Here is a 24,627-nt window from a genome sequence, read left to right as displayed (position 1 = left end):
AAAATATTTGCTAAAAAAAAATCAAGATCCGATTCATGTGCAAAACTTTCTATTCTGTACAGTTTCTGCACTGTAAAAAATTTAAAGGTGGTTCAACTTACAAAGTAAGTTACCTGGTTGCCTTAAGTAACCTGGTTGTCAATTCAACTTAAAAAAATTAGTTGACAACATTTTAACAAGATTTGTTTACGCTAACTAGGGCTGCACGATAAATCCCTGCTGAAAAAAAAACAATAAAACCATTACAGAAAATTCTAATGTTTCCATTAAAATACCAATAGGAACCATTAGCTTTTACCATTAAAACCACTACACTGTAGTGTGTTTTGGGACATATTTCATTAGAACCAATAAAATTCCCAATAAAACCAATAAAACCATTAGAATTTTCTGTAATGGTTTTATTGTTTTTTTTCAGCAGGGATCGCACACGATTGTCACGCGCATCTGATCAGTATAACCGGTACCTTGATTAGTAATAAATAAGCTTTCAGATGGAGCGGCATTTACTACACAGAGCTGTAGTTCACTCACAAACGGTGAACTTAAAAGTTAGTTTTTTTGGAAGCGTACTGCACAAATGCAATATGAATTCACAGCCCTAAAATTTTACTTCACAGAGCCGTAGTTTACTGACAAACGATGAAAAATCGCATTCATAATCGCAGGCGATTCATTCGCAATTATGAATGCGATATTTCCCTGCTTGTCAGTGAACTACAGCTCTGTGTAGTACATTTTTAGGGCTGTGAATTCATATTGCATTTGTGCAGTACACTTCCAAAAAAACTCACTTCTGTTTTATATATTCTGTTCTGTCATTTTAGCTCCATTTCATATATTATTAAGCCCTTTTGCGGTAAAGCAGTCTTTACTCAAGCAACAAAGGCGTTCACTTATTCATGTTCACCCTTTAAAACAAAGGTGCTTTAGGTTCCTTACAATGATGCCAATTTTTTGGTTCCTCAAATAACCATTCAGCACCTTTTCTTTCTTCATTTTTATAATCTGAAGAACCTTTTTTCACCTCAGGGATCATTTTGTGACACACTTGTTAAATTTTCTTCTTCATGGGTCAATTTAGCTGTTTTTTTTTTTCAAAGTGCGAAAGTGCCTAAATAAATATTGTTTCATTTAATCTTTTTTTATTCTACTCAACCATTTAAGAAATCAATAAAAATCTACTGATTAATCCAATCAGACATTAAAATATAAATTAAGCAATAAATAAAGTTTATCTAGATGATTAAAACAAAATAGTCTGTTCTTTTAAAAAATGTATTAAATAAGATTGAATGCTGCAAATTGAAACCTGTCAAATGAATTCTTCCTATCTCTTTCTCAAATGGTTATAATTCAGGTCTTGTTATGTCAGGTGTGTGACAACAATGCATGTTTGTTTGTGAATCAAATAGCGACTCAGGCTGCTGATATGGTGACCGTCATCATCATGAGAAGGTCTGATCTCAGTTAACTTGTGCAAGGGGCCAAATAACTTGGATTCATGCAGGAAATTGATGTCTGAAGAGGGGCCGAGATCGTCTGATCCTCACTAATCCCTATAAACGAACACACATGAAAACGTTAAACTTTGTTTATTCTGTTGGCAAAACCCGTGACCTCTGAAACAGTCTGCATGTGTACCTTTGAGAGCGTTGCATGATGGGAAATATAGTTCAGATGTGCCAGTGAATGGGGTCAGTCTTCTTTTGCTTTATTTAATTATTGAGGACGAACGAGAGCGAGAAAGAGAGAGAGGCCTCTGTCTGTTTTCATTCAAGCTTTTTCTTTGCCAGTTGCCCCCAGTGAACCGTGCCAACAGTCGTCATTAATAGAGCTTATGTTCAGAATGGATGCTAATTGCATGTCTTCATTGTCTTGTATGTGGAGCTTAATGATTGTGAATCATTTAAAATAATGAGAAACCCTACAGATCATTTACACTAATGAGAATTTTCATGGTGTCCCATTATATATATTCTTTCCCTTTAGACGTCACTGTAAACGCTAATAATTTCTACTTCACTACTCATGTTATGGCTGTCGACTCGAGCAATGATTCACGTCCACACCCTTTATATGCTATCAAACCCGCTTTAGACCTGATATGACACACATCAGCAGTATTTGTCCACATGCTCATATAGATAGATGTGTCTTTCGTTTGAGAGATTTAATGGAAAAATAATTAAGGGCAGTAAAGGGTTTAAAGAGCTACTTTGAGTGCTTTTTGATTTGGGAACATAATTGACCCAATTTCCTTTACAAAGACACTGAAATCAGGAGACAGCAGCGGATTTGAAAACTAGAGCAATCTAGTTTGTGTCAGGGCGTGTGTCTGGAGGAGTTGCTCTTTGTAATCTGTGAAGAATGATTTTTTTTCGTGGTTTTACAACACTGTAGCCAAGTGTTTTACTAATAGCAGGTATTAATTGTCAATGCAATAGCACAGTGGGATAAGGTGGGTCTCACAAAGTCATTTGGCATTAGCAGTGAATGACACACAAAAAAAGCAATTATTTTCATATTATATACCATAAGGTATTATAAAGTATTGTAAACTTACTTTCATTAAAGTGCACCTATTTCATTGCTGTTATTATGTGAAAAACACACATTATTTTCCACATACTAGGGATGTAACGATTCCATCACATGTCCCATTAAAAATGTCTGAAATTGATTCTGAATCGCAAGGCTGCGATTCTTTGTTTCATGCACAGCTTGTGCATGTACTACAGCATTTGGTCAGTAGGAAGTCCTTATCAGTCTAAAATCATTATGAGTCAGAGTCGTTTATAACGTACATTTAAAAAAGCAACATTCGTTAAATAAAAACATTCAAAATATTCCTTATTATCATGAAAATACCTGCAACAATTTGAAGAACAGCGATATAAATATTCCTGTAGACATTTCCTGGAATAGTTTTTGTATTGCTACTTCTTCTTTGGCACAAAGGGAGTTTCTGCATGAGAGTGCCCCCTGGCATTCGGATGTGCCGGGGATTTCACCATAATTCATTAAAATTCTTTCATTAAGAAAACGTGCATTTTAATCGTAACAGCGCTACCACATACCTTACATTTTTGTAGCTGCAGATTTCACTCTCTTCCTGAAACGTACGATTTGAAAAGCTCTGTGTCCCTGATCTGTATGTTGTGATTGGTCTGAATACCTCTGACGTCAGCCGGAAATGTGACACTCCTTACCATGTTTGAAAGATTTGGTCATAGTGCAATGCTAACAGGAGTTAACTTACAGGCTGTCCAAGCAGGAGAAATTGATAATGTTGGTCTTGTCTACGTCACCAATCCCAGGAAGTAAACTGTTGCCTACAATTCATGTGTTTATTGTAGTCCAAGAAAAGAGATTTACGATGGAGACGATAACTCGCGTAATCGTTTACTTTGGGGTAGGGCTGGTATTCGGCATTGCTACAAATACATTATGGGATTAAAATCAGTGGAAGCTATGTTACCTTGTTTCATCGACGCTTGGTGAAACAGCAGTGGATGTTTTTGGTTCAGATACTGAAGGTAATGATAATGTAATGATCCCAAACTTTAGACATTCTCTCTCTGCCATTTATGGACTTATTCGCTCCGCCATCGCGCCAACTAAATTCAAAATGTACAACACGCTATGATGCGCTTCCTGAACATTGAACAACGGTCCGTGTGAATCAGATCTCGGCGCGTGTAGTGCGCTTCATAGGAATTTAACGAGGCTTCGAGGCAGATTTTTTGCCTCGAGGAATTTTTTTAATCGAGTAAATCGAGTAACTCGATGAATCGTTTCAGCCCTGCTTTGGAGTTTGTACCTTTTGCATATCGTTAACATGTACTAATACACACTTACACACCAAAGGAAATGTAAAAACATGAGTCAGACAATAGGTGCTCTTTAATAAAATGACAAGGAAAATAAAATCTACTAAAATTAAAAAATATATACTTTATAATATACAGCGAATTAAAGTTGCGTTTCATCACATTTCTATTTAAAAATATGTTGGCGGGCCCCGGGATAGATTATACCCATTTAAGTGGGTAGCAACTCCTGGCCTGCACTAGAAGATGCCCAAGAACACAGTTGGACAGGCTGAACACCAGAGATTACTGACGGCAGATCAGTGATTTACATTTACGCTTATGCAAAATGATTTGCAAGGCATTTTAAGGTATTTTATTAGCACATCATGTGTTCCCTGGGAAGAATCAAACTTATGATATTAATGCATTTACATTCATGCATTTGGCAGAATCAAGTATCCAAAGTGACTTGCCGTGTATTACAAGCTATACTTTTCTTTTTTTATCAGTATGTGTGCTCCCTGGGTTCGAACCCATGACCTTTTGCGCCGCTAATGCAATGCTATTCAGTTGAGCTACAGAAACACACTGTGATACAGGATCAGAGAAGGAGTTTACAGTAATTTACAGGATTGATAACATTTTTTGTTTTTATAAAAAGTGCTATGTATTTAACACTGTATTTACGTAAGCATTCTTAAAAAAATGCATCACAAGTTCAAATAGCAGACAATTAATCAACCTGACTAAGTATCCGTCTGTCATTACTATAATTCATCATTGATGGATGGGCTTCTAGTAACAGTTTGGCTAGAAGCGGAATAGCAAGTTCTAGTCATTAATAATGTTTATGCAAAATTTGACGTGCACTGAATACATTTGTGCCAGTGTGTCAAAACATATTAAAAGATTTGCGATCACTGTCTAGAGGTGAAACAGAGATGCAGGCCGACTACAGGAGCATTGCATACAGGTGTGTGTGTGTGTGTGTGTGTGTGTGTGTGTGTGTGATTAATACAAACAGGAGGTGTGTGTAGGTAGGGAGTCTTCTAATCTCCTCCGCTCAGCTTGAACACATGCTGTAACCAGAGAGAGAGAAAGAGATAACTGTGACATTATGATTAGATCAAGGCCATTTAGCTCTGAAAATATTATGTCATGAAATTTTTCAGTCTTTGGATAATGTATATCTTGATAGCCAAAAGTGATGTCCGCCCTAGGACAGTCAACGCCTTCGCCCTTTATTTAAACAAATTATTATGTATTAAAGCAATAAGCCCCAAGAAGCAGTGTGTTACCAGTGCATTTTATAAAAGCTAAGGGGCATTGTTAGGCACGACGCTAAGCGGAGTATAAAATGCACTGTAACACCACTGCTTCACGGGGCTTATTGTGTTTATAAAACGGTTACTTCATATGCATAGCAGAATTTCATAAAATGAAACACAAATTATATTAGTACAAACAAAAAAACCCGTTTCATCCTTCATCCTACCTTCATTTGTTCTCTTATCACTTCTCAAATTTTCAGCGATGAGATAATTATTTTTTGTGTGAAAAACTTTTCTAAGAGATCAGATTCAGAGCGATGATCAAAACTTACTCTGTGTTTTAGTGTTGAGTGAATGCGTCAGTGTTTAAAGCAACACTATGTAGTAGGGATGGGCATTCGATTAAATTTTTTTAGTCGATTGTCGGGAGAATTAACGATCGACTATCGATTAATCATTAATATTTTTATAATAAAAATAATTATTTAACTTTTATAATAAAAAAATGTTAAATACAAAAATACAGCATGTTTTCCTCCATGAGACCTTTATTACAAGATCAACTTGTGGCAAACAGTTAAACTACATTTAGTTAGACAAACGGAACATATATGCGCTTGAATATGCGGTGCTCTAAAGCAGTGGAACCTGCAGCTGCGAGCCGCATTCTTAAAAAGAGACCTCATTTGTTCCCAAAAAATCATGACCTCTTCATGATTCTTTTTTTGCAATCAAAACGGAAGGTCACAGATAACGGAGTATGGTGTCAAATATTGCACCCTGGTGGTAAAATGTTGAATTGCTGCCACACAGTGAAATTCATTTAATTGCTTCAAGACACACGCTACCCTAGGCAACGCAACCTGCAATAGATAAAAAAAGTATTCGATTAATCAATAACAAATTAACGTAATCGACTAAATTCTTAACGATCAATTATCGATCGTCGATTAATCATGCCCATCCCTACTATGTAGTTTTTTTACCTTTAAATAATGTCTCTAAAATTATTTCAGTGATAGAACAACTTTTAACTGGACAATTTGTACTGTTGCTTCAACCTGAAAAGTCTCCTAGCTGCTACAAGCACACTCTGAAAGTGGCGGTGGAGGGTAGAGCACACAGCCCCGCCCCTCCCCCTGCCTGCAGAAGAGTGTCTGATACCAGGCACTGTTGCGCTTTTCAACCACATGGGGGAGCTGTAAGTCATTTTTACATGGAAGCTACATAGTGTTGCTTTAAGTTGTGTAAGATAGCGGAAATATGAATGTAAACTCCTTAGGGATTGTTTTATTCTTTATTGATGAGATGACTCAATATATTTATTGACATTTTTTTGGATATCGCCATTAATTGTGCAATTGTAGACAAATAAAAAATATGATTAAAGACTGTGGTGTTTATTTTCATAAATCAGTACGCAGCAACAGTGGCGCATTGATACTTATGTGATGCGGTCTGAACTGTGGGGTTATCTGGATATTTTATCACGGCTTGAACGCGTTTCAACCAATCAGAATGAAGAACCAGAACTGCCCGTTTTATAATAAAGATTTTTTTATGCGTGCTTGTGGTGTAAACTGAGGGCTTGGCAAAATTTTACACATGCACAAAGCCTATTGAGTCAAGGTCTAGGACAAAGACGACAACAAGAGAGGATCAACAAAATATTAATAACTGGTAAACTTTAGTCAATATATGCTTTTTTCCTCTGAGCTTTTTGGTTTTCTATGCTTTTTGCATATTAGTATAAAATCTATTCCTATCTAATCTGATACATTGTAGCTTGCAGTTTTGGTTACCAAATGTAGTACCATACTCTTACTATGTTAAAGGAATATTCCATTTTCTTAAAAGAAAAATCCAGATAATTTACTCACCACAATGTCATCCAAAATGTTGATGTCTTTCTTTGTTCAGTCGAGATGAAATTATGTTTTTTGAGGAAAACATTGCAGGATTTTTCTCATTTTAATGGACTTTAATAGACACCAACAATTAATACTTAATTCAACACTTAACAGTTTTTTTTAACGGAGTTTCAAAGGACTATAAACAATCCCAAACGAGGCATAAGGGCCTTATCTAGCGAAACGATTGTCATTTTTGACAAGAAAAATAACAAATATACACTTTTAAAGCACACATTTCCGTTTAGATCCGGTCCAGTGCGACCTAACATAAATGCGTAGTGACGTAGGGAGGTCACATGTTACATATATAAAACGCACATTTGCGGACCATTTTAAACAATAAACAGACACAAAGATATTAATTAGTATCAGTTGACATACAACAACGTAGGAAAGGTCCTCTTTCAACACACTTGTAAACACTGGGGCGGAGTTTCGCGTTCGTCCTCTGTGACCTCTTGACGTGATGACGTATTGCGTGGGGTCACGCTAGCGCATGACGACCGGATCTAAACGAGAAGTTGTGCTTTAAAAGTGGATATTTGTTATTTTTCTTGTCAAAAATGACAATCGTTTCACTAGATAAGACCCTTATGCCTCGTTTGGGATCGTTTGTAGACCTTTGAAACTCCGTTGAAAAAAACTGTTAAGTGTTGAATTAAGTATTAATTGTTGGTGTCTATTAAAGTCCATTAAAATGAGAGAAATCCTGCAATGTTTTCCTCAAAAAACATAATTTCTTCTCGACTGAACAAAGAAAGACATCAACATTTTGGATGACATGGTGGTGAGTAAATTATCTGGATTTTTCTTTTAAGAAAATGGAATATTCCTTTAATGCTGTACTCAAGTTATTATAAACAAATATGTGGCCCTGCTTGTGAAACCCCAGCAAAAGTCTTTTTTTTTGTGATTTACTTTTTTCTACATTGTGTGAAAATATAACCTTGATATCTCTATCATGACTAAGTAAGATCAAGATTGAACTCAATGTGAAATTGATGATTGAAATCAAATCTCATCGTAAGGTTATGAGACTTTAAACTGGATTTCACAGATAGGATCACAGTCAACACAATTAGATCAAATAGTCCACTTTAGATATAACTTTACTATTTTAGACATTTTTTCCTATCATTGGTGCAATAAAAGAGCGCTGTTGGAACCAAAACTCTGATAAAAAATAATTAACACTTCACTGTTATTCGCTCAATAAAGAATGAAACGATTTTTAAATACATGCACCTGCAAAACCTGCATTAACTGTATATTAAAGTATTTACGTATTTCACTTATATTTTACATTAAAATTTTAATACTTTAAAATGCCTCATGGAGAGCATTGTATTTAATATTAAAGTACACTATACTTAAAACTACTGTTTAACTACTAAGTAGTGTTTAACATTTAATTTCTATTATTTTATTATTATTATTATTATTATTTATTGAAGAAGGATAATACAAAATGATACAGTAGACATAATGATTTCTTTTCATCCTTCTGAGCAGTTGTATACTAACACCCATTGAATAAACTCGCAGCATGGATAAAAAGAAAAACATAATTTGTAGTTTCTAATCGTATCGGACAATCTCAGTTTTTGACAAAACTTGCACCCAAATCCGTGATTGTAAAGTTATAAAGACACATTGTTAGGAAAAAATAGTTAAATAGAAAGTTATGGATTCATTGCCATATCTATGAAGACAAAAATAATTACAAACATTGAGCACAAGAGACGTAACCGTAAAATGTTTTTTGCATCCTTAAAATATTAGGTTTAATTCAATTAATTAAAGACATTTTAACTTGACATGTAAATCTTGTTTAGGGATCAGTTGGTGTAACTTTAACCTGTAACATTGCTGTAACATTTCTTCACTTATTATGATTGAGTTAATGCAAAAAAAATTGTTTTGACTTCTTGATCACATAATTTTTTCCAGTGTTGAATTTATGATTTACTGTAGTAGCGTCCAATTAAACATTGAATCTAAATGATTCATTGGCTATTAAAATTAGACCACCGACCTATTGTATCTGAATATTTATTTACATGCTGGTGCATTCATTATGTTTTCATCCAGTAACATAACTACTGTTTTAAGCAATAACTCTTTGGTAATAATTTTCAAGCTAGCAGAGCAGACAGAATGACGCTTGCTGGCACAAAAAGGTGGTCTCTGTTTGTCTCGGATGATATTAAAGGTTTGATCGTGTCGTAAACAAGAAATGCCTTGGGTCTTTAAGCACAAAGCACTCTCTCACTATAAGGCAGTGTATAATCTAATAGCAAGATAAGTGTATGTGTGTGAGACTGCTCTCCCATAGGGCCTGTCTCTGGCCCGCTAACACACTTAAGCCGGGCTTAACCAAGCCAAATCTGATTAATACCCCTCCCGTCCTCTCCCAGCGCTCTTCGGACCGCTCGTAATGAGAGCTAAACAAGCCCAGACCCAGACCTGAACCCTCAGATAAATAACCAAGTGATTACGGCGCGGCAGACAGAAAAGAAGACAAATTGTCTGTCAGGAAGGAGGAGTTTAAATCTCCTGAAGATGAAGCGACGAAGAAAACAGAGGTTGAGTTACATTGTTTGTTGGTCGTCAGAACATTAGGAACGTAACCTCCGCTTGAACCTAGAGAGAGACAGTGGCAGAGAGAGAGACAGTTGTGGTTCTAATGTCAGTGGATATTCAGTGGACCTCTGTTTATGTGTGTGTCCCAGGTTTATTTAAATATAGGATCATTATACACTATTAAATGATAAAATTACATATTCAAAGTGTCATTTTGTAGCAGCAGCTTGAATCATTTAATGGGTAGTCAACACATAACCATGTCAATAAAATGTATTTATATATGCATATATACAGTATGAAGAGTTTGGTTCCAAAACGCGATAACTCGATTTTGTCAAAACATGTTTTTTATTACGCTATCATGTTTTTATTATGTTTTATTGTGCTACTTAGCTGTATGTTTTTAAACAAACCAACTGTAGTTTGATTGATATTTACTGGAATGCACAATCAAAAAACGAGATTTAAAGCAACACTATGTAGTTTTTTTACATTTAAATAATGTCTCTAAAATTATTTCAGTGATAGAACATCTTTTAACTGGACAAATTGTACTGTTGCTGCAACCTGAGCAGCCTCCTAGCTGCTACAAGCACACTCTGAAAGTGGGGTGGAGGGTATGAAACACAGCCCCGCCCCCCCCCCCCCCCCTGCCTGCAGAAGAGTGTCTGATACCAGGCACTGTTGAGCTTTTCAACCACATGGGGGAGCTGTAAGTCATTTTTACATGGAAACTACATAGTGTTGCTTTAAGAATAAAAAAACGTAGTTATCTCGGAGCTTGTATTATTTGATAAACATAACATCCACACCACTTTAAGGGCCAGATTTACAAAACGGTGCACAAGTGCGTAATTAAAAAAAAAGAGTTTAAAAAGAAAACAAAAATAACTAGACCTAGACTAACCTAATAACTAGAATAACTAGTCTATATGTGTATATACATATATATTATGTTTTAATCCCCATAAAATTGTAAAAAAAAATATACCTATGAGATATCCTCTATAGAATCAGCTATGTCTGGCTCTCTCCCAAGGGTTTTTCCCCTCCTAGGACTTTTCGGCCACAGGGTTTTGCACCTAGGTTTTTTTTTTCCAACCCCTGGGGAGTCTGCTGGCACTGGCTTAACTTAGCACCCTCTTACGTACGTCACATTTGTACTACGCTCGCTAGTATGGTAAGTTTTAACCGCTGTATTATGCTGCTTAAATTTTATGATTTTTCTGTTTTTTTTCTGCATCTATTAATGTAAAGCTGCTTTGAAACAATTAAACAATTGTGAAAAGCGCTATATAAATAGAATTGAAATTGAAATTGAAATTGAAATTTAATTTAAAATTTAATTTAAAATTTAATTTAAAATTTAATTTAAAATTTAATTTAAAATTTAATTTAAAATTTAATTAATTAATTTAATTTAATTAAAAATGTAATTAATTAAATTTAATTAAAAAGTTTTTATCCACACAGTGGATAAAACCTTTTCAGCGCTATTTATCCACTGTGTGTCTTTAGAAAAAAATAGTAAAAAAATTATGGTTTGCACTTGTGCATAAGTATTCACCACCATCCCTGCTTGTAGTTCTCTCATATTCGTTCCATGTGAATACTTTTTTTGCAAAGCTAAATTCACAAGATTCGAAGCATTATGCGTTAATTAAACAGTTTAAAAGAGTGAGAATCTTAAGTCGTAGGAGTCTTACAAGTTCCTCAAGCACCATTGCGTATCCGCTTTGTTTTTGTAGTTTAAGAGCAGAGTTCATGGAATTTCTGGAATATCATGGAAATGTAAAAGGTCTATTCCAGAAATTGAAAGTTTCATGTATAAAACCATAGCATCAAGACTTTAGTGTTCCTGTAGCTTAAAGGCGGAGTCCACGAAGTTTGAAAAACGCTTTGGAAAATTAGACGGGCCGTCTACCAAAACACACTTATAGCCAATCAAATCAAATAAAATGCCGGGTTGCGTATGTGTGGGGCGGGTCTATGAACAGAAGGTCCAGATTCTATTGGGGTAGGGGCGTGTTTGTTTAGGTGATTTCAAATATCAACATTGGCTTTCAAACATCATGGACTCCGCCTTTAATTGGTATAGCACTGCGTTAACAGCGTAAAGAGCATGGATTTGATCCCGACACACTAATGAAAGAAATATAAATGCTTAAAGCTGATGTGCAGCTTTATATGCAGTTACAGTAGTAAAAAAACGTTAGGTTAATTTTTTCTGGAAAGGGACCCTATGGTGCTTTTGTGCATCTCAATCAGCCCAGATCTGTTTGTCCAAATAATGTCAGATTGAGTTTAAATTTAATTTAGTGACTCGAGCTGCAAAAATCATCTCAACTTTAGGCCCTGAAAGTGTACTGTGTGTAATTCGGTTGACATGAGACACACACAGACTCTGTCTCACTCCCTGTCTCACTTCATTCATCTCTGTATGTCTGTCTCTCTAATGCCTGATGCTGTGGGTGTATGTGCATTTTTGTGTTTGCACTGTGTGTATGAGGATTGTGAAAATGTATTTGACTTTAAGTTTCTGGATAGCTGTGATGTGTGCAATTCGATATTAAAATACATTTTCCTATCCCAGTTTCCAAGGCTCAAACTCTACAGAAGTACGTCAGCTCCCCGGTATCACTGGCAACCAAAACAGCCAAATATTACTTGCAGTTATTTCAGTTTGGCAGTAATATTTTTCTCTGCGCGCACAGCCTCGATTATTACATCAGCAGACAATACGTTTTTTAAAAGACAGAGCAAGTGATTACATTTACAGCAATTGAAGAATCGTACACATCATGTTGACATTCTCTACCTGATTTGGTATGCATGTCTATAGGGTCTTTCTCTATGTATGATTTTGGCTTAGGTTTGCAAAATTATGGGAACTTTCCATGGAAAATACTAGTGATGCATGATATATCGGCCGCCGATATGGTCTTTTTTTACACATCGGCATGGTTCCAATGTCAAAAAAGGGCCGATGTGAACAGGCCGATAATCATTCCTGTGTATTTGACGTTTGTGTGTGGGGGCCAGGATGTTTGTTTTTGCACAACCGCATAAGTTACACGTGTGTGCTGAAGCAGGTTCTGTCGTCTGCCTGGTCGTTCTTCAAAGTGTCCAATACATCGATCGCGATCACAAAGGCAATGCCGGTAGATCGCACATAAGTTAACTGTGTATCCTCATGCTGCTCCATGCCTCCACGAGATTCGAAAAACCGAGCGCGAAATTAGCATAGTCGTAATTGTGAAACACGTAAGTCTTTTTGAGTTGCTGTGCCTTTCTTCTCAACCGAGCGAACGAGGTAGAGAGAGAGGAGCAGTGTGCTGATTTATATGCTTCTGATACTATTGTAATTTTCTTTCTAGTTTGTTTCACTAAACTGTATCTCCGCTATTTTAAACAGTACTCGACATGTACTCCAGGATTTTTTTTAAACTCCTCAAAAAATAGAGTAATGGTGACAGCCCTAAATCCACTGTAGAGATATATGCAGTATAGTCCACGCATTTAAAGTGTTTTTAGCATGTAGATCTTGTCGGCTTTATCGTTTTAAAAGTAGATCACCACACAAAAAGGTCTGGACACCCCTGCTTGTGAGAGTGAGGGCCGGGTTATGCAAGGGGGAGTTCGGGCCAAATTGTTCAATACAACCAATTTGATCACCCACTTAAAAAATAAACCTCCCGAAGCTTACAAAGAATATGGGAAATCTGCTAATTGATGACATTTTGCACATGGGTAAAGGTGCCAAATGAGTAATTTCTGGAAATAAATTACAAAAGTAAAAAAAAAGTGTTTTGGAAAATAGCTCTTTATTTGATTATCATAAAAATGTGTTTTCTATACAGAGATATTGGCAAATATCGGCATCGGCCATAACAGACAAGAGGCATATCGGTTATCGGTATCTGCCAAAATGTTCACATCGGTGCATCACTAGAAAATACACAGGAATATATGAGAATTGTGGCACATGAATGAAGATGAGTCAGATGTCATGGTGGAAGCTAATATTTGTATGTGATACAGCTTGTATAAATTATCCAAAATTTCCAAATAATTTCCTTAATTACAATTTTCAAAATTCCTGAGCTTTGCAACCATATTTAGGCTACGTCTACACCAGTGGTTCTCGGTCCTGGTCCTGGAGGTCCACTGCTCTGCACATTTTGTATGTCTCTCTCGTTTAACACAGCTGATTCAAATCATCAGCTCATTAGCAGAGATCTCATTGTCTGTCAGATAAGAGAGACATTCAAAATGTGCAGAGCAGTGGACCTCCAGGACCAGGATTGAGAACCACTGGTCTACACTAATGCATACACATCCCTGTACTGCCCATGAGTATAATGTAACACAGTGTCTTCCCAGGATGCGAGTGGCACGATATCAGAAAAAAACAACACAGCACATAAAAATCAGTGATTCAGAGAGCATTGTTTTCATTTCATTCATCACAAAAATGTAAATGGACAAAGCCTTATACTGTCCGTTTGGCCACAACATGGGCCTCCTACAAACTACAGCTAAATTTGCTTGTCACTTTACCTTTTAATGGTTAATCCTGTTCTGTACACACACAGTTCAGTAATTTACGGGAGTGACAACCGCATTTTACTACCGAATTAAAGGGACACTCCACTATTTTTGAAAATAGGATCATTTTCCAGCTCCCCTAAAGTTAAACATTTGATTTTTACCATTTTGGAATCCATTCAGACGATTTCCGGTCTGCCGGTACCACTTTTAGCATAGCTTAGCATAATCCATTGAATCTGATTAGACCATTAGCATCACGCTAAAAATAGCCAAAGAGTTTCAATATTTTTTAATGTATTGTTTAAAACTTGACTCTTCTGTAGTTCTGTAATGTTATTATGCAGCGCCCGAAAATAGTCCCCTTGGGAATAGCAGGGGACTATTTTTGTGCACTGCGTAATATCATTGCGCCTGCTGCATCCATGGTACTGCAGCAAAGTCCTTGATTATTACGCCAGAATGAGAATATAGTTCCTAGCCATATCAGCCTAGAAAATTGCACATTTTATTTTGACAATGGTCTTAGTACACGATGTAACTACAGAAGAGTCAAATTTTAAAGGGAAACCAGGCAAGTCTGCGTAATATTTCTCTACGAGCTCCCCCTAGTGTCTGAAAGTAAATGCTTTCAAACACACTGTCGTAAAAACGAACTGTTGTCCCTCCCCCCTCGGAACCAAGTTTATCAGCTTATTTCCAATTTAGTTAGGTTTCCCTTCCGTCAAGGGTTTTCGATGCTTCTTCCCCGGCTCTGCCATTTGCAACAATCGCTAGCCGTGTTTAGCTCGCCTGCCTCTGTGTTGTTTGCTGTAAAGTGATCCTGCTTCTCGCGATATCTGAGACTTTGCGAGACTGAAGGACACCGGGTCGGATACAGCGAAGTTGCAAGTGGGGTATTCTTCCTACAGACGGTAGGGGCGGGCGAGAGAGTCTTCATTCATTCGGTAATGAGTCATTTAACCATATACCGACTTACAAAGATGATTTATTAACATAAAAATGCTGCCTTGTGTCCCTTTAAATAAGAAAAATATCGAAACTTTTCCAAAATGGTAAAAATCAAATGTTTAACTTGATGGGAGCTGGAAAATGAACATATTTTCAAAAAAAGTGGAGAGTCCTTTAACTCCTGCAAAATTGACAGAAACTCTGCGGAGTGTGTACAGGACTTGATTGAACAACTAGTTGCTGATGAAGTATTTAAACGTGCATCATGGACATGACATGTCTCTCTTCTAAAAAATATATTTTTTTTCTGTATACACAGTGCAGGTACGAGTGTTTACTTACATGTGTTGCCAGTTCTTGCTCATAAAAAATACAGCGAACAAGAAAAATCCTATGATAAACCAAAGTCCAAATGCTTTACCTCAAAGACCAAAATATCGGGACCAGCACCTTCCCACTTTAACATCAAAACTTGATCACATCATGAGTCAAGGCCAAAAAACCGTGGCACAATGGCATGCAAGCCCAAAAAAGACGTGGACATGGCAACACTGCAAGGCAGCTCTCTGTAAAACAGCCTCATAAATCCATACAAGGCTGTTTTTTTATTGCAGAACATAACAATGTAATAATATTTTGGTTAAAGCAATGAATGGTAACCATGCGAGAAGGCAGAACGTTACTATGGTTACCTCTGTGTCAATCCTTGCATTTTAAGTCTTGTTCCGTACAGACATGGAATGAACACTTAGGGGATTCACTTCCACATTTTTTCACTCTCAAAACTTTTTAAGTATGTACGTGGCCAAGATTAGCTCCAAACATATTTTTGTTTTTTTCTGTGTTCGGATGTTTTGTTGTATGAGGCTGGGTGCATGTGCTTTTCTAGCTTGTAATATCCACATGTCTCCCGCTTTGGTTTTCTTCTCTTTCAGTGGCTGAGTCAGCCCTTCACTCCATCACTTTATCGTTTCTGGATGCCTGAGTGTGTGTGCTGGTCTTTATGTGTGTGTGTGTGTGTGTGTGTGTGTGTGTGTGTGTGTGTGTGTGTGTGTGTGTGTGTGTGTGTGTGTGTGGATGCTGTTGCACACGCATTCTGTGTATTTATGTATGTGTGTGTGTGTGATGTGCCCGGCGGGGCCGAACTGCAGTGGTGTGTAAATAAAACTTCTAAATTTAACAAGCGCACACAACTTCGGCTACCCTCTGCTACAGCTGACACACACATAGACAACGGACAAATTTTCCAGAGAAGTCAACATACATTCACCTCGGATACCCCTTCATCTTTACAACACACACTGTGTTTTTAATAACTCAATAATATTACTAGCAGTATTTGTCTGCTTGTCTGTTATGACCTCCATATATTCTCCAGCGTGGGATTATATTCAAGCTTGCATGACCTTGTTTCTCCAGATTTGATTTTCAGGGCGACACATTCAGATACTGAAGATGTCAATATGACAAAAAATTCTGTATTGTGTAGCAATAGTAGTGAATAGGGTTGCGCAATTAATCGTCTTAGATTTTCAATTTCATTATAAGATAATTGAGGTAAAACAATCATTGTTTGATTCAAATATAGATTGCGTGCTGCTGGACCGATGTGTTTGTAAGGCACTTCAAAGACACCACTGCTTTGACATGTGTAGCCTATTGCAACACTTACTTAATAAAAAGGTTAAATAAATGCATGTTTTCAAAGCCACTGAGTTATCTTGTTTATGATTTTCATCAAAATCATCTCGATTATGATTTTCCAATAATCGAGCCGCCCTAGTTATAAATAGAGCAAGAGAGTTCATAATTTATCTACATAGTGACACTGAGGGGTACCTTTGGCAATTTCTTATCATTATATTTCGATCATGTACTGGTTTTTGACACCTTGGGAGTCAGAATAGGATGTAGTGATCCAACGCAATCTCATGGCAATTTGTATGTATTTTACGAGGGGGTTAATTAGTATTAAATCTTACAACCACATTCGTACATTTTTTTACGATTTACTTTCGCCACTGTGGTGTCGGGGTTAGAGGTGGGGTTTCATTATTGTTTTTATTTTTTTATACACTTTTGTAAGATTCTCTCTTCTAAAGCATGGACACATATGCCAACCCGGTATTACGGCAAGTCGTGTTATAGTCACAAAATATTTGATTAATTTATTCGTGTTCAGGACACGTTTTTCCGCTTTTTTGTACCATTGAGCACAAATGTCTTTTTCGTGTCCATGGCGCAACTTTTTTCGTGTCATTTTATGTATTGTTTTCTAATTGTTTTTTCCTATTTTTTTTACCATTGTTGCTTGGGGTTGGGGTTAGAATGACTTTCTAGGGATGCTCATATCAGTTAATTTTCCCGACCGACAACCGTAGCTTCTAAACCGAACATTAACCGTTAACTTATAAGATTTTTATATGAAATTTTCATTGAGTATAATACAGTTGACGGTTGTCTGTGAACTAGTAAAAACAAAACATTACATTTGAACGTAAAAACAGCAGCGACAGATCTACAACATAACCAGGATTCATACATTATCAGATATTCACGCAACATTACTTTATTAAAAAGCACGCGAACAGTCCAGAGGAGAGGATTTATATCCAAAAAGGGCAGATTGTCTCTTTTTCATCTACCACAGTGGTCATTTCTAAAGCAGGACGCTTTTGAGAAAGTTTTGCTTTTGCGTCGTCTTTCTCCGTTTGTGCAAAAAGAGAGATGTTTATGGTGAGGGTCAGAGGCCATCAGCGAACGTCTGTCCGGATGTGCGCGAGACGGACCGCGTCATCTTGCGCGGACACGCGCGTCTCCGTTCAGCTTCCAAACACGCATACAAATGATCTCATACAAATTATTACTTTATCAGGGCAGCAATAATTTGTGTCATACAGGACATTCACAAATTAACTCATTCACCGCCAGCCTTTTTGAGAAAAGTTGCCCACCTGCATTTTTGTGATTTTAACAAAATTTTCACAAAATTCCTTGCAGGAAAAATTATTTTCTATAAACATACAAATTATATCAAATTAAAGAACACACCCTCTGCTTTCAAACAAACAATAAACAAACAAACAAAAAAACAAAATGGGGAAAAAAAAGGTTTCATTATATATTTACTTTTTCTACTTAATTTAACCACTGAAATATGGATATTTCTCTTCAAAAATACAACATTTTGAGCAAAAACCTTAAAAAATTGCGTTTTTGTAAAGGAATTTATGTTAGACATCAGACTCAGAATGACTATCAAACATAAAGGCAGTTAAAATAAATCATTAAATCTTCGTCCAGAAAGGCATATTTATTAGTTAAATATGAACTCATAAATGACGAGATAACTCGTCAATGGCGGTGAATGAGTTAAAGATAGAAAAGTGTCGAAATGTCTGTCGGCTCATGACGACACGCACCATGTATTAACAAATATTTTTTTATTTTAACTGATAATGTTAATCGGTCATAAATTTTTACCTTCGGTTAACGGTTAAACGGTCAATGTGAACATCCCTATGACTTTCTATCACATTTCAGACATCCTAACCCAAACTCCAACTTCAACCCCAACCCCAAGCGAAAATAGTTTTAAAATCGGAAGAAAAACATGTGGAAACCAATTCATAAAATTACATCTCTAACCAAAACTACAAATCTAACCCCAACCCCAAGCGACAACAATTTAAAAATAGGAAAAACAATGAGAAAACAATACATAAAGTGACACTAAAAAGAAAGTCATGCCACGGACAAGAAAAACTATTTATAGAAATTTGTGCCGAGTGAGACAAAAAAAAAACGGATAATCGTGTCCTAACACGACTTGCCGTGAGAGGGCAGCATATGCAGTACATATGATTTCTCATACAAATTATTATTTTACCAGACCGTCAGGACAGCAATAATTTGCGTCATTTACAGGCCATTTACAAACTAAGGATAGAAAAGTGGTAAAATGTCTGTAGGCACATTAGAGATGCGTGGATGGCCTATTATTTCATCCGCTTCACAAAAGTCATCATCTGTCCGCCATCCATCCGCACCAACGTTTTGACCAATTTTCAAAACCGCACCCGGCCGCCATCCGCTGATTGGGCAATGCAAGGCGAGATTAGAAAGCTTTCAGAATATCAGCAGTGAACTCCGCTCTCCGATTGGCCCACAGGGACAAAAATAAATAAATAGCCTAAATTAAATTAAAATTAAATTAAATTAAAAATATTATTTTTCGTCACGTCATCCGCCCGATCCGCGGCTTATCCGCGGAGTCCGCGGTTGTAACCGCCAACCGTGCATCTCTAAGGCACATGGCGACAGGCATTGTTCGTTAACAAATCTTTTTTTATTTTAACTATTTTTTATTTTAATCGATCATAAATTCTTAATTTCGGTTAACCGGTCAATATTAACATCCCTTGTAGTAGTAACATGGGCACACAAAGAGCCATTCTGAATCTCAACCCATAATCCTGAATTATTTTGGTTACAGCTTGGTACCATAAAAGCAAGTGATGTCAGCATCTAATGGCTATATTCATGGCGAGAACTGGTTAATGCACAAGTTGATCTACATAAGTAAGTCTGTACAAACATGTTTAGGAAGGGGCAATTTGGCATCTCCAGTTTACCAGTGGCGGCCGGTGACTTCTTTTTTCGAGGGTGCTCGATGCGAAGTTCGTCACAGCGTGTATGTAGCCCGTCATGTGTGGGGTTCCTTTTTTCAAAGTATGTGTTCAGCGCTTTGAGAGATCCTGTGTGCATCACGTGTCTTGTCAAAATAAGTGCCTGCTGCAGACGCGTCTAAAGGGTTTATGATAAAAGGGACGCTCGCGTTTGCCAGATACTCGCATAAATGCGTAATCAGAGTTTACTGTTAAGGAAGTGTCTTACGTGTATTTTGTGAACGTGAGCGTCTTTTTTATCATAAACGGTTTTGACGCGTATGCAGCAAGCACTTATTTTGACAAAACATGTGATGCACGATTTACCTTACGTACCAAACACAAAACGCAAACAACACACATGACATTCCGAACACTTATTTTGAATTTGCGCCCCTCGGATGAGCAGTCACGAGCCACCACTGAAGTTTACTTAACTTGCATGTTTTTGGTCTGTGGGAGGAAACCGGAGTACACGGAGTAAACTTAGAGAACATGCAAACTTCACACAGAAAGACCACCTGAACTAACCAGGGCTTGAACTGGGGACCTTCTTGCTGTGAGGCAACAGTGCTACCCACTGCATAACAAGATCTGTATCTACCAAATTAACATGCTGTTAACCACATGAAATCCGACATCAGCTGCTGCTGAGTATTCATTATGGATTTGTTTAAGTGTTGAAGAGTGAAAGATGTTTGTATTTGCCCACCGCAGGAGCAGCAGTAAAACAGTCAGGATCAGAGCGGCGTCTGTTCATCACACATCAGCGCTGGGCCGCCACTGGTTTTAACTGTGTTTAACAGTGCTGATCTCTTGTTTGGACGTGTGATGATAAAATAATTATGAGCAGCACAAATGTGTTGCACGTGTTTCATGAATGCATTCAGATCATCTGCTCTGTCTGGAAACATATTTCCTCAAGACAAACTCCTTCATATCGTTTCTCTCTGTGATGGAAACATTCTCCCTCCAGAGGAGCTCATTCGGGTCTTCATCTTTGATCTCTCTTGTAATGTTTTCCATCACACACCAGCTGTTTGTGTTTTGTGGCGCTGCAGTTGTGAGCATTGAATGCAGATTGAAATATAAAAGGGTATAAAATTGTAAGGACGGGGTGGCTGACATTGCGATATTTCGATTGTCTGCGGTATGTGAAATACTGGATGGACTTGAAAAGCTCTGAGAAAAAAATTCTTTTATCTTGAATTTCTTGTATAGCTCTGAGCTGGCAACTTATATAGTTGCATGGTCGTTTTGCATACCACTTGTCAAGCAACCAAACCAGACCCTGGCACATCCCTACCAATCCTCCCCGATGTGACTGTTGCAGATGCACACATTCCGATGACTATGCTAAAACGATATATTGTGCAGCTCTAGTTTCCTTATAAATGTATAAACTTTCTTTGTTTCTCTCTCTCACACAGCTATTGAGACGCAGAGTACGAGTTCGGAAGAGATCGTCCCCAGTCCGCCCTCTCCACCACCTCCTCCTCGTGTTTATAAGCCCTGTTTTGTGTGTCAGGACAAGTCTTCAGGGTACCACTATGGCGTCAGTGCCTGTGAAGGCTGCAAGGTGAGACATACATACACACATATATAGATGAATCTTTAGAAACATGTTCAGAAAATGCCACTTTGGCATTAAGCTTTCTGGCATCCCTCCTCATCCCCAACTCCAACTTTTTAATACCATGCTTGATCAGAATTATTGATACGTTTTTTTAAACCATTTAGGACATTTTGTAGACATGACAAAACGCTGTTTTTGAGTTTATTTACACATTTTTTTTGTGACCTGACTTTTGAAAGTTATTGCGTGGTGAAAGCCACCAATAGTTTTTTACGACAAAATCATTGTATGTGTGAATATCACTTTGACCAATGGACTGCCCTAAAAACCCTTAAAGGAATATTCCACTTTAATCAAATAAAATCCCAATAATTTACTAACCACCATGTCATCCAAGTTGTTGATATTTTTCTTTGTTCAGTCGAGAAGAAATTACGTTTTTTGAGGAAAACATTCCAGGATTATTCTCAATTGAATAAATTAATTTTTTTTTACAGTTTACAGTTAAAATGCAGTTCAAAATTGCAGTTTCAACGCATTCAAATTATGCCAAACAATTTCATGGCAAGAAAAATGAAGAAGTACTTTTAGACCACAACTTGTTGTCTTGCACTAGTTGTGTGATGCGCAAGCGCGACCTTACGTATTTGCCCAAGCATATCAAGAGGTCACATTTGCGGACCATTTTAAACAATAAACTGACACAAAGACATTAATTAGTATCAATCCTCATAAACAACAACGTCGGAATGGTCCTCTTTCTCCACACTTGAAAACACTGAAGCGGTAATTTCGCTTACGTCATGCGTGACCTCTCGATGTTATTACGCAATACATAAGGTCGCGCTGACACATCACACGGCTAGTGCAAGACGAGAAGTTGTGGTTTAAAAGCCTTCATTGTGGGTTTTTTTTGCCAAAAAGACAATGGTTTTGCTGACCGTTTTGGATTGTTTAGTGCCCTTTAAACTGCATTTGAACTGTAAACTGTTTAAGTCCAATAAAGTCTATTAAATTGAGAAAAATCCTGGAATGTTTTCCTCAAAAAACCTAATTTCTTCTCGACTAAGCAAAGAAAGACATCCACATTTTGGATGACATGGGGGTGAGTAAATTACTGGGATTTCTTTTTATGAAAGTGGAGTAATCCTTTAAGTAACATCCCAGAGCACCCTAGCATCCACACAGCATGTAAAAAATGTTTTTAGCATAACATGACACACGACTGGTGTTGAAAGTCGCACTGCTCATTGCATGTTTGTCTGTCTTCAGGGTTTCTTCAGAAGAAGTATCCAGAAGAATATGGTGTACACGTGCCACAGGGAGAAGAACTGCATCATTAACAAAGTGACGCGCAACCGATGCCAGTACTGCCGGCTGCAAAAGTGCCTGGAAGTAGGAATGTCTAAAGAATGTGAGTCAGGCATAGATAACATTGCATCCATGGTTAAAAAGCTCCTGCCAGAGTATCGAGCAGAGACATAATGCACACATATTCACACATATGCAGTGAGTGAGTGCTTCCCTCTGGCTATGTGAGCACACAGCTAGCTTCTGTCAGATTTGAGAAGTTAATTGGGAAAGGTGAGAGATAAACACACACGCATGCAGGTTTGGAGCAAATGTGGAGCTATGGGTGTTTGTTTGTTCAGACTTCCAAACTGATGCATCGACAATACTAAGAAATCCGTACAAACAACGATACTCTGCATCTCATGTAAAAACAGCTGGCTCATGCTTTACCCCATGACCAAAAGAATCAAAACCTATTTTGCATTGTAATGTTATTTTTAGGACAATTCAACATTTTCACTTCCCAACTGTGGATGTTACCATAATGGGTCACACTTTGCATTATGTGTCAAAAGCATTTGACACATTGCACATACATATGTTGTCTTTATTTTACTCAATAATGTGGTCTGTGTAAAGCCCGGGGTATAGTTTGTTTTTTTATTTTGTATGCGAATGCATGCGCAACCTACGCGTAAAAAGTATGCGTGGATACAAAAATCTGGTGATGTGTTTTGCGGCGATTTATCATTGAGGCTAATGTATGTACGTTAAAGGATTAGTCCTTTTTCTTAAAAGAAAAATCCAGATAATTTACTCACCACCATGTCATCCAAAATGTTGATGTCTTTCTTTGTTCAGTCCAGAAGAAATTATGTTTTTTGAGGAAAACATTGCAGGATTTTTCTCATTTTAATGGACTTTAATAGAGCCCAACATTTAATACTTAACTCAACACTTAACAGTTTTTTTCAACGGAGTTTCAAAGGACTATAAACTATCTCAAACGAGACATAAGGGTTTTATCTAGCCAAACGATTGTCATTTTTGACAAGAAAAATAACAAATATACACTTTTAAACCACAACTTCTCGTCTAGATCTGGTCGTGATGCGCCAGCTGACCCCACGCAATACGTCATGACGTCAAGAGGTCACAGAGGATGAACGCGAAACTCCGCCCCAGTGTTTACAAGTGGTTGAAAGAGGACCATTCCTATGTTGTTGTATGTCAATTGATACTATTTAATGTCTTTGTGGCAGTTCATTGTTTAAAATGGTCCGCAAATGTGCGTTTTATATATGTAACACGTGACCTCCCTACGTCACTGCGCATTTACGTTAGGTCGCGCTGGACCGAACCTAGACGAAAAGTCGTGGTTTAAAAGTACATATTTGTTATTTTTCTTGTCAAAAATGACAATCGTTTTGCTAGATAAGACCCTTATGCCTCGTTTGGGATCGTTTATAGTCCTTTGAAACTCTGTTGAAAAAAACTGTTAAGTGTTGAGTTAAGTATTAAATGTTGGGCTCTATTAAAGTCCATTAAAATTAGAAAAATCCTGCAATGTTTTCCTCAAAAAACATAATTTCTTCTCGACTGAGCAAAAAAAGACATCAACATTTTGGATGGGATGGTGGTGAGTGGATTGTCTGGATTTTTCTTTTAAGAAAATGGATTAATCCTTTAAGATGGACCACTTTTATTTAGGAATTAATTGCAATGCAGTTTTCGGATATTCGTTGGAGCGATGGTTTCGGAAGACACCATCAATCTATGCTGATAAAGATGTACTAGTTAGACTAAGTTAACTATGCTTTTAAGAAACTAGGTTTAGGGCTTGGTTAAGGGTCAGGAATAGGGTGTACTTACTTTAAGATACTTTAAATATAATGACAATTTACACGTGTCCCTCTCTTAAGCGTTTGATTACTCTTTTTTTAGCAAACAGCACAGAAAATGGCAAAAAGTCAGCGGATTTGTGTCCGCCCATGTGATCGCTCACAA

At 37.2% G+C, this 24,627-nt stretch overlaps 1 protein-coding gene across 5 annotated transcripts in view; it reads left to right on the top strand.

The window, feature by feature from the left end:
• raraa (retinoic acid receptor, alpha a) overlaps positions 1-24,627 on the top strand; it is a 203,804-nt gene that overhangs the window by 169,525 nt on the left and 9,652 nt on the right. For all 5 annotated transcript variants that reach the window (XM_055175226.2, XM_055175224.2, XM_055175223.2 and 2 more), the window contains 2 exons: positions 21,182-21,330; positions 22,600-22,741. In XM_055175226.2, coding sequence (XP_055031201.1) covers positions 21,182-21,330; positions 22,600-22,741 — 291 coding nt within the window. The remainder of the gene's footprint in view (positions 1-21,181; positions 21,331-22,599; positions 22,742-24,627) is intronic.

The sequence above is a fragment of the Misgurnus anguillicaudatus genome, chromosome 4, assembly GCF_027580225.2.
Source record: "Misgurnus anguillicaudatus chromosome 4, ASM2758022v2, whole genome shotgun sequence".
NCBI lineage: Eukaryota > Metazoa > Chordata > Actinopteri > Cypriniformes > Cobitidae > Misgurnus > Misgurnus anguillicaudatus.
Note: the sequence above shows the minus strand (reverse complement) of the source record. Positions and strands in the feature narration are given on the sequence as shown.